This window comes from Trifolium pratense, linkage group LG7 (assembly GCF_020283565.1).
Source record: "Trifolium pratense cultivar HEN17-A07 linkage group LG7, ARS_RC_1.1, whole genome shotgun sequence".
Classification (NCBI taxonomy): Eukaryota; Viridiplantae; Streptophyta; class Magnoliopsida; order Fabales; family Fabaceae; genus Trifolium; species Trifolium pratense.
The window spans coordinates 39,789,373-39,800,403 of NC_060065.1; the positions used below are offsets into that span (position 1 = coordinate 39,789,373).

At 33.1% G+C, this 11,031-nt stretch overlaps 3 protein-coding genes across 3 annotated transcripts; 2 read left to right on the forward strand and 1 right to left on the reverse strand.

The window, feature by feature from the left end:
• Positions 1-656: 656 nt before the first annotated feature.
• Positions 657-2,077, forward strand: LOC123897719 (cysteine-rich and transmembrane domain-containing protein WIH2-like). The gene is made up of 3 exons (XM_045948462.1): positions 657-913; positions 1,212-1,365; positions 1,690-2,077. The coding sequence occupies exons 1-3, from the start codon at positions 880-882 to the stop codon at positions 1,733-1,735; spliced, it is 234 nt and encodes a 77-aa protein (XP_045804418.1). The 5' UTR covers positions 657-879; the 3' UTR covers positions 1,736-2,077.
• A 1,341-nt stretch (positions 2,078-3,418) lies between these two features.
• LOC123896403 (G-type lectin S-receptor-like serine/threonine-protein kinase At1g11330) lies at positions 3,419-5,633 on the forward strand. Its single transcript, XM_045946794.1, has 4 exons — positions 3,419-3,623; positions 4,514-4,754; positions 4,845-4,995; positions 5,210-5,633. Exons 1-4 carry the CDS (start codon positions 3,419-3,421, stop codon positions 5,516-5,518), a joined length of 906 nt encoding a protein of 301 aa, XP_045802750.1. The 3' UTR covers positions 5,519-5,633.
• Positions 5,634-8,422: 2,789 nt separating this feature from the next.
• On the reverse strand, positions 8,423-9,802 carry LOC123900129 (protein pleiotropic regulatory locus 1-like). Its single transcript, XM_045951458.1, has one exon. It carries the CDS (start codon positions 9,754-9,756, stop codon positions 8,458-8,460), a length of 1,299 nt encoding a protein of 432 aa, XP_045807414.1. The 5' UTR covers positions 9,757-9,802; the 3' UTR covers positions 8,423-8,457.
• Positions 9,803-11,031: the final 1,229 nt, after the last annotated feature.

Here is an 11,031-nt window from a genome sequence, read left to right on the forward strand (position 1 = left end):
ATATTATAAAAAACACTACAAAATAATAGTTTGACATTTTTGACAAAATAAATATTAAGTTTGATGTAAAATATAACATATAATATATTGAAAATTAATATTTTGGAATGACAATTACCAATTATATTCGAAACATATAAAAAGTAAAAAAAATAGATTAAATTAAACTAACATATAGTATTATCAAAATTTAAAATAGATTAAATTAAACTAACATATAGTATTAACAAAATTTAAAATGGAAAAAAAAGGTTAATGCAATATGTATATATATATATATATATATATATATATATATATATATATATATATATATATATATATATATATATATATATATATATATATATATATATATATATATATATATATATATATATTTATACTAATAAAAAGATAAATAAATATCAAAATATATGTATGCGGTTTGGTTCGGTTTGGATCGATTTTAAGAAATCAATCCGAAATCCGATCCGATCCAGCGGTTTTCACAAAAGAACATCCAAACACATCCAAAAAACTTCGGTTTTTTGCGGTTTTCGGTTTTTTTGGATCGGTTATCGGTTTTTATTTGGATTGGTTTGGATTTGAGCACCCCTATTCATTACATAGGCAAAAGAAAAAGTAGCTTCCATTGCAAATGAGAGATTAGACCCGCATCAGTTAAGTTCTTATTTTAAGGCTGCTTTTAAGAAGTTGTTCAATTATTTTAGCTCACCTAAAACGCGCTTTTTTTATTCCATCGCCACTCCGCAAATACCTATTTATACATATTCTATAATCCATTCTTCTCATCATCCAATTAATCACACACACTTTTGACTTTCCATTATAAAAAGAGAAAAAAGAATATATCAAGAACAACTTCATCTTAACACAATGAGTCACAATATTAATCAACAACAATCTCCCGGTAAGTATTTTCTTAATTATTTCAATTTAATACACTTAAATAATTAATCAACTACCATATTTAAGAGCTAAAAAGTTATATTTTATATTCTAAGGTAGAACATAGAAATTTAATTTGGTACAAATTTTTTTTATTTAATTAATCTAACTTGTGTTGATAATTAATTTCAATCAGTGATGGCATAGCTTTTAGTCTTGCTCCTGATCCTGGTTTTTTTGTATCCCGTTTTTGAGAGTTTCTTTTGCACTCCTTGTGTTTAGAGCTCTTATTTATATAATATATATATATATATTTGCAGTTTTTAAAAAATCAGTGATGGCATATCCAGCAATAGGTCAAAACAACTCTCAAGCAGCTCCACCACCACCTATGGGTTATCCTACAAAAGATGATCCTCAACAAAGTGTTCCAATCAAAACAACTAGTAGGGGTGATGGTTTCTGGAAAGGATGGTGAGTGTCATCATAGCTTATTAAACCTATTTTTGATATCACAGTGGATCAAAATCACGATGACCCACCATATATAATTTTGTAGAAGTTACACTTTTTGTAACTTTTAATAAATCACGGTGAGTCATCTTGATTCTGACATACTCACCGTGATATAAAACATGCTTATAAAAATTGATGATCTTCACTTTTGAGTTCTCTAACATATAGTGATAAAATTAGAGACGAATTTTATGATTTTATCTTCGGACTCTTTCTAATTTAATTTTTAGTTTATATATGTTATATGTTTTCTAATTTTTTTTTTTTTATTTTTTTTTGCAGTTGTGCTGGATTATGTTGTTGTTGTGCCCTGGATTGTTGCCTCTGATTGAATTGAATATCATACAATACAACATGATTTATATATAGATTTGTGGTTGCTATCATGTTTTTTTCTTTATCTTAATTAATGTATTTATTTTTGTACCTTGTCTAATAAGGAACTTTGTATCCAATGGGTGCAAGCAAAAACTCGTTACAATGTTTCCTTTGTATTTGTGTCATTGCAATTTAGAACTATAAACATTTTATGGGTTCTTTGTTGAGTGAGTTAATTAATGTGTGTTAGTTAGTTCACTCATAAGAATATTTCAGTTCCAATTAATATGTTGTAATTAAAAGTAAAAGTTCTACGTGAATGGATAATATAGTTTTGGTTTTTAATTTTTTATAAGAGTTTTTATTTTATTTTTGACTCAATATAATATGGTTGATAAAGATAAAAATAAAAAAAAAGTAAATATATAATATGGTTGATAGTTCTGCTCAACTACGCTTAATTTTCAACAACCAAAATAATGCCATGACTAATCGCTCTTGCCCATTAGCTCTATGTTTTGGATAAGCATGAATTTAAATATTAATTAATATTTGGATAAGATGGGCCTATTCCTTATTATAAAAGAAGAAAAAAAAGGATAAGCCTATCCCAGAAAATATTTGAAGATAACTAAGAATCATACATAGACTCACATAATTTTAATTTTAGTTAATATTTTATGATAAGAATCATACATACACACATGATTGAAGTTTTTTTTTCTTCTTTTAATTGAAATTAAAGTTTTGAATATGAAGCAAGAATTAAATATCTTTGCATAGATTAGACACGAGTTACGTAAAAGCAAAGCGACCGATAAACCAATAAAAAACTTCTATGAAACCACTTACCAGAGCATACGATTATCAAAAAAAAAAAAAAAACTTACTAGAGCATTCAACAATTGAAGTTTCTTTTAAAATTGAGAGTTGGGTCTAACTCAACTCTAGTTAACATTTTCGAACAACTAGTCAATCAAAATGTTCCCGCTATTTAAAGATATATTTGAAACCCCTTATCAGGAAATGGATCACCTCAATATTTATTCTCATGATTTTCAAGTGTGCATATCATCTCTAAATTTAAACCCCATGCGCCGCCATCTCTAAATAATTTTACGATAAAAAAATTAGAACAAAATATTTATAAGATAAATTTAAAAACTAGGAACAGAAAAAAAAAACTAGAAACTGAACACAGAGAAACCGAAAAAAAAAAACTAGAAACAGAAAAACAGGAAAAAAATCAGCAAAAGGGGAAAATAAACTTAAAATTTATACCTATTGTGCGTTGTAATGCTGTGACCCTGTGTCCTCCGCTGTCTCAGACTGAGTCGTCGCCATGTGAAAGAATAGAATGAACAAAACTGAGAAAACGAACAACCAGAGAATGATCTCTGAGAGAGAAGAGATGAAAGTGGAAGAAGGGTTTGGATAGGGAAATTCTGTCGGGGTTGGAAATAGATGCGGGGAGTTGGGGTGGGGAGAAATTGGAGATGGTGAGAAAGGGAAGTGCGTGATTCAGAAGGAGGTTGATCGTGAAACACCAGTTAGGTTTCACATTGGTAATATGCTCGGGAAGGGAGGTTTTGGCCTAGTATACAAGGTGATCTTGTCTAAGAATTTGTATGTCATTTTTTGAATTATACCATAAATTCAATATTAAAATATTTGTCACACTATCTAGGGAATAATGGAAGATGGTCTTGAAATTGCGGTGAAAAGACTCTCAAAAGCATCTGGACAAGGAATAGAAGAATTCATGAATGAAGTTTTAGTGATTTCAAAACTTCAACATCGAAATCTTGTAAGACTTCTTGGTTGTTGTGTTGAAAAGGGCGAGCAAATTTTGGTTTATGAGTTCATGCCAAATAAGAGTTTGGATGCCTTTCTCTTTGGTAAGTTCTTTTTGCCTCTTTTGTTAGCTCACTTACATGACCAAAAAAAAAAATTGTTAGCTCACTTGGTGGTAGATTGAAAAAATATTGAGTAATTTCTTCACTTGCTAACTTTTTTTTTGAACGGCAAAATATATTATTAATCAGGTCTCTGCACAAGACGAACAGAGACCGATAAGAAAGAAACTACATAACATAGGTGCCGTATATATGCGGAACACCCAAAGAAAAAACCCCTAAACAAACATCACCTAATTAAGATCCACCTCCTAATCCCAAATCAGAATGACACCCCTCAGATTCCAGACTACTAGAGCAGTCACCAACCCAGCCTAGAAAGTTGCCACTACTAGACGCTAACTCCCGAACTCGAATCAAAAGTGCTCGGCCCATCAGAATCCAGAACCAGCTCCATCAGGCGAATCGGCGACCAGACAAAGGTAGAACAAGAGTCCAGGCAGACAAGTCTCGGCTACGACAGAGGCACCACCTTGAGGCCGATAGTGGCAAAATAAACACCGATGAAACAAAACAAAACCTGAGGATACAACAGCCGACATGGAAGAAGTCAGCCCACATACATAGAGACCTGCAAATCTCAACAGATTTGGAAACCGTCAGCAACTCAAAAAGAGTCCTGCAAATCTCAACAGATTTGGAAATCTTCACTTGCTAACTAATTTTAGGAAAACTCCTTCATATACCTTGCGCCCTAAGTTGTTTTTCAGTTTATAGATAGTTTATCCTCATCAGGTCTTCAATTGTCCAAATAATTTATTCATCAGCACTTAATTATGTTGTATATCTGAATATATGTTTGTTTTTACTTGTGTTTCTATTTTTAGCTGTTAAACTACCCAATTTGGAATCATATTATTTTTTTTTTTAAGATCCACTACAAAAGAAAATTTTAGATTGGAGAAAGAGGTCAAACATAATCGAAGGAATAGCTCGAGGTATACTCTATCTTCATAGAGATTCAAGACTAAGGATCATACATAGAGATTTGAAAGCCAGCAACATCTTACTTGATGTCGACATGATTCCAAAAATATCAGACTTTGGTTTAGCTAGAATAGTTAAAGGTGGAGAAGATAACGAAGCTAACACAAACAGGGTTGTTGGAACATAGTATGTAATCCTATGTCATTTGGCATTATAATGTTGGAATCAGTGGTTTAACTTTAACTGGTGTTATTATAATATATGTTTGAAATGCAGTGGTTATATGCCGCCTGAATATGCAATGGAGGGACTTTTCTCTGAGAAATCAGATGTCTATAGCTTTGGGGTTTTATTGCTAGAGATTGTTAGCGGAAGGAGAAATAGTAGCTTTTATAACAACGAGGATTCTCTTAGTCTTGTAGGCTTTGTAAGTCCATATATTCCGTGTCCTTAATACATGAGATAATAATTGTTAGCAATACACTCTCAACACTTCATTATTGTCTAAAATTTATGTGGATTTCACTGATCTATTGGTGAAAAAGACTACTTTTTAACCAAAAATAACAGTGTTGGAATCATATTCATAAAGAATCTCACTATTATTATTAATAATTTTATTATTGTGTTTTTCTTATTAGGCATGGAAGTTATGGTTAGAGGACAACATTATATCTCTAATAGATCCGGAAGTATGGGATGCATGCGTTGAGAGAAACATGTTGAGGTGCATACACATAGGACTTTTATGTGTGCAAGAACTTCCAAGAGAAAGACCAAATATATCAACTGTAGTTTTAATGCTCATAAGTGAGATTACACATCTTCCTCCTCCAGGAAAAGTTGCATTTGTTCATAGACAAAATTCTAAAAGTACAGAATCTTCACAAAAAAGTCATCAATCTAACTCAATCAACAATGTAACTCTGAGTGAAGTTCAAGGCAGATAAACTATGACATGTGAAGTTAGTGTAATGAAGAGCAAGCTACTATGGTGATTTGTGTTAATGGCTATACTGTTCGGACTAAATTTGTGATGCATGCTTAGAAGGGAGAGGCTGCAACACTCCAGCATGTTATTTTTTAGACAAATTGCAAAGTTCTTATTGATGTTATGTATGGGACCAGTTGTGATATCTGAGTTAATTTGTGTCGATCGTTTCAAATATTAAGATTTTGTTTTTGTTGTTACCATAATATAGGTACGAAGTTGATACTGTCGTTACCGATGATTAATATCCGTCGGAGAACCTATGGGGCAAACAAAGTGGGTTCTCTCCTCTCAACTGATTTTTTTCCATACAGAGTCAGGAATCGAACTCCTGACCACTTGCTTAAGGGGCGAAAACCCTTACCAATATGTGGTGAAAGTAACATGCTAGGAAAGAAACAGCAGATACCATGGTCAAGCCATAAAAACATGCTCTTGCACTTAATCTCATCTCTAAAATTCCTCTAAAACCTGGAAAAACACCGAGAATATCTCTGGTGTTGGTGACATGCCTGCAGGGTACCCTCTGTTTATGAGGAGTAGGCCTAGTCTTAGAGAGAAACAACTTAGTCATTAAATTATGAGTGCAATTACATCTAACAAAATAAGAAGGCGCAAGGCATGGCAACTGTAATGCCAATAGCAGAAGTAACTACAGTGTCCGGAAGAACAAGAGGGGCAGAAGTTGCTACAAAACCAACCACTGATATCTTAGACACTCCGACTAACACATTTTCAGCAACATACTTAGCTAGATTTACAATATAAAATTATTCACATGAATAAAAACATGAATTTAGAAGCTCATGATCTCTTGAAAATCATCTCATTTTTTTCTAAATATGTAGAATTTTACAAGCACAAGAAACATAATAACCTCAACCATTACAAGCATTAACAACTTACTTTCATACAAAACTAATTAAAACCTATCCTACTTCATTTCATTTACATAAATTTTGGTTGAAACATTTTATCAAACAGAAAACGAGCATTGCACCGTAAGGCACAACAACAGAAAAATGAGATATTAGGACAATGAGATTACCTTTGGTGGAAACGGCAGGCAGAGATGCGAAACACCTGATCATGCAATCCCATGAGAAAGATCATAGAGTACTCATATATATGTTTATTACTGTTTTTCTAGTTCAGTCCAAATAGTCACAGAACCATGTGCTCCTGCCAAATAGTCACAAAAATCTTTACGTATATACAGTAACGGTCTATAATAGGATTATTGACGTTTAATGTTAGGCGGTTATTCTGACGGTCATATTTAGGTCATCATATCCATTTTCACAATGATGACTGTGACTCACATCGGAGGCTTTATATTTGCGCAAAGAGCTCAGGTATTATTCTTTACTTTAAAACCACTCACTTCGAATTCACACAAATAGTAACTTGCTATTAGAGTGTCTTGCGAGTACACCACCTTTATTTTCACAACCATTGTTCAGACGGGACGTTTTACCATCCAAAATCTTTCAAATTTGGTAAGATCAATTTTTATATTATGTTGAACAATGATAATTTGATAAAAACAATAAAATCAAAATTTAATTGGTGTGAAACAAATATAAGAGTGACAATTATTGTGTGAAACAAAATTCAATTTTTTTATGTTAACCTTCTGGTTTTTCAGAGGAATGAGTCTCGATAATGTAGAGTTCGGTCACCAATTCCTATTAGGAATCAGACTCATTTGGTCTTGAAATCTATTTTTTGGTTGTCAAAACCTTAAATACAATTTTGGTCATCATGAATCTATAAATATAGTCTGCGAATCCCTTCCGAGTCTGAGTAGATTTATAAGTACTTTGACTAGAAGTACTAGTACTTACTAGACAAACCACCCTAGATCAAAACACCAAGTACAGTCTAGTAAGTTGCTCTCAAAATTGTAAGATGAAATTCACACAAATTAAATTTTAATGCAGTTCTAATTTTGTAAAATATAAAAATTCTATCGTTAAAATCTGAACCGTTAATCTCAATCAATGTCTTTCTATTCTTGAACCAGTTAGTGTTGATCAATGTCTGGATCACACTAATCCTAATTCTATTGATATATCTGAATCTAATCATGACACTACACCTAGTCATGATCAACCAACCCCTCTCAGACAATCCACTAGACCTAAAAGACCACCATCACACCTTGTGGATTACCACTGCAATAATGTAGTTCACAAGACACCTTATCCCATCAATAAATTCATCAGTCATAATCATCTTTCCCCTTCTTATTCCACATTCTGTTTATCCCTTCTCAGTGATAATGAGCCTAACAACTACGCTGAAGCTTCTAAGCATGACTGTTGGGTGAAAGCTATGCAAAGTGAGCTCCATGCATTATCTAGCAATAACACATGGACTATTGGGTGAAAGCTATGCAAAATTAGCTCCATGAATGCCGTTAAAATCTGAACCCTTCACGTAGACTCACACCTGTGTGTGTCACACGAGTCTTTCTTCAGCTCTTGGCATCCAAACAACGACTAACATGAATGAGACATGTTATTTACAAATATAAAAATTCTATCGTTAAAATCTGAACGGTTAATCTCAATCAAATAACTCTAATTTTTATTGACTAAGTTGGTTGAGTATATTACTACTCATAAAACGGAATTTCTTAGTCTTTGTTGTAAAAACAAGAAAATAGGAACACCTCAATAAAACACAAGTTTGTTTATTTCCTTTTCACATGAAACCCTATTTTATTTTGCAAAACTATTGAATATTGAAATACATATGAATCTAAGCAGTAATAATCTTTATTCAAGTTCAAAGAAATGTTACAAATTAAGATGATTAGAAGTGTGCTAAAAAGCTAAGTATGAAGTAACAGCTAGCACATCTAATCAAAATGAGGCCGGGCTACATACATAACTAGAACCGACGGATGTCTTTAGGAGGCCTGAAGTTAAGGGGATGTGTTTCTTGAGTGGCATTTTGATCTTGTTTCCACATTTTTATTGTTTTGTCGGCTTCACATGATATAAGCCTCGTACCGGTGATATCATAGGTTAAAGCATAAATACCAGCTTCACTATCCAGTGAACCAGGTTGTACAATTGTTTGTAATTGCTGGAAATTGTGACCACTCTTCCAATCCCAGAACCACATACTACCGTTGTCACCTCCGGTAACCATAACACCCTCCTCATTGACTGCCAGTGCATTGATAATAGTTTTCTGTTGAGAGAGCATATTGTGACAAAATTGTCCTTTTGGAAGTGTGAACTTTTTAATATTATCAGCCGATGCAGATGCAAAAGCTCGCTGTTTAGGATGTGGAGCCATTGCTCGAACAGACTTTTTATGGTTTGTAAGTGTAGTTAGCAATGTTTTACCATAATACCTAACATCCCACATCTTGATTGTAGAATCATGAGAACCAGTAACAACTTGATAAGGGTCCGTTTCCGTTGTAAACACAGAGCAGACAGTATTGTCATGACCTAGAGCATGAATTTGGGTTTGTTTACGTATGTCCCAAACCCGGCAGACAGAATCACGTCCTCCGGTAACTAACATGTTGTTGTCGTCGGGATGAATAGACAAGCAGTAAACACCACTGAGATGACCATGATAAGACCTAATAACCTTGTTCTGTTCAAGATCCCAACATTTAACTTGTTTATCATCAGCAGCAGAAAACATGTAGGTATGTTTGTTGCTAATAGCAAGTGCTCTTACTTGTTGGATGTGACCTGTTAATGTGAGTTTTAGAACACCAGTTGCTAAATCCCATATCTTGATAGTTCGATCTGCAGAACCAGTAGCAAACCATGTATTACTGGGATCAACTGCAATAGATGTCACCCATCCTAAATGACCACTGATGACTCTGTAGTTTTTCCATGGTGCATGCCAATCAGGTCGTGGCCATTTACTTTCCATTCTTTCCATCAAAGAAGATGTTGAGAAATTCCTGGAAGATCCTCTGCTTGGCATTGATGGACCTGGAAGTAGAGCAAGCCCTGGTTCTTGAGACTGATTCTTTGTAGCAGAATTCTTCGTCTGAGGTTGAGCAATGCTTTCTTGAATTCCACCATACTCGGCATTCACTTTGTAATTAACACGAATTTTCTTGCTTTCGGAATCGGGAGGAGCGAGTTGTTGATCAAGTGGAGAGAATAGATCCAGGGGACGTTTCTTGAGTGATTGTGGTTCAATTGCTTCCATACGACGACGTATTAGACGGAAGTGTTCAAAAACCAAAAACACTATGCTTTGCTTCCTTCCGATGAATGAATGAATGAATTATGGGAATCGATTAACCAATTTGCTGTCTATATATAAGTAAAAAAATAACCAATCTTTTTTAATTTTGTTTTTTTGATATACAATCTTTTTTTTTGAAGCAAAATCTTTTTTGATATACAATCTTCTTAAAATATTCACTAAAAGATTAAAATTTATTTTTATATCAAAATATTGCAACTAAATCTTTTTATTTTTTTTTTGGTGAGAGTAACTAAATCTTTTTATTGTTTCTATTTTTTTAGGCTAAACTTTCTATAAGTTTTTTTTTCTTTCCTATCTTTATGCGTATATTTAAAAAAATATGAGAAAAACTATTGTTAAATAATTTTTATGTTGTAATGGTCAGCATTGGCATGAGTAAGTGTTTATAAGCAAGAGACAATCCTCACCTTACAAGTCGATTTTGTAGGGTTGAGTTACACCCAATACACAATTCTAAGATGGTATCAAAGTCTATCCACGATCCGTTGGGCCACCTGCTATCAGGTTTCCGCTATCGGACCACCCACCATTTATTTCCGCGCACCAAGTCCAATAGTGCTTGGTGCGAGGGTGTGTGTCAAGAGTCCCATATCGGTTGAGAGATGACCTAAATAAATGTTCATAAGTAAGAGGCAATCCTCACCTTACAAGCCAATTTTGTAGGGTTGAGTTACGTCCAATTCACGGTTCTAAGAGTTTCTGGACTATTAAATTAGAAATTTGATTAAAAATATTAAAACTTCCCCTCTAGAAATACACAGATTCATGTTTGCTCGGATGATTTTGGCCATGTAAGTGGTTGTCACATTGACTTGTTGCATCTAAAATAAGATAGTCTTGTGGCATGTAACTTGTAAATGGATTTTAGGGACGAAACCGGTAAAATCCAAGTCACAAGAGTAGGGATTCAAAGATTTAGAATAGAATCCGGTACAATTATGAAATTATATGAAGATAAATTGAGAGTTTTTGAGAGAGAAGTGTTTTGTTGAATATTTTGATTGATTTTCAAATGAAGCACAAATGTTTCTTAAATATAACACATAAGGGCAATAAAGTAAAATGACATAAGATAAGCTATTATTTCAAATAAACTATTAATTGATACTTAATTCCTGTCACATGGTATTACCATATGTGTAAATTTTAGGTACTATAGGGATATTTATTATGCAATAAATTAGTGAGTTCAATATTGGAATTTTATCATTT

Bases quoted from the DNA above. Each gene is read 5' to 3' on its own strand.
- LOC123897719 (XM_045948462.1), top strand. From the start codon at position 880: ATGAGTCACAATATTAATCAACAACAATCTCCCG. The intron at 914-1,211 runs GTAAGTATTTTC...ATATATTTGCAG, and splicing joins TAATCAACAACAATCTCCCG to TTTTTAAAAAATCAGTGATG. The intron at 1,366-1,689 runs GTGAGTGTCATC...TTTTTTTTGCAG, and splicing joins GATGGTTTCTGGAAAGGATG to TTGTGCTGGATTATGTTGTT.
- LOC123896403 (XM_045946794.1), top strand. From the start codon at position 3,419: ATGGAAGATGGTCTTGAAATTGCGGTGAAAAGACTCTCAAAAGCATCT. The intron at 3,624-4,513 runs GTAAGTTCTTTT...TTTTTTTTTAAG, and splicing joins TTTGGATGCCTTTCTCTTTG to ATCCACTACAAAAGAAAATT. The intron at 4,755-4,844 runs GTATGTAATCCT...TTTGAAATGCAG, and splicing joins AACAGGGTTGTTGGAACATA to TGGTTATATGCCGCCTGAAT.
- LOC123900129 (XM_045951458.1), bottom strand. From the start codon at position 9,756: ATGGAAGCAATTGAACCACAATCACTCAAGAAACGTCCCCTGGATCTA.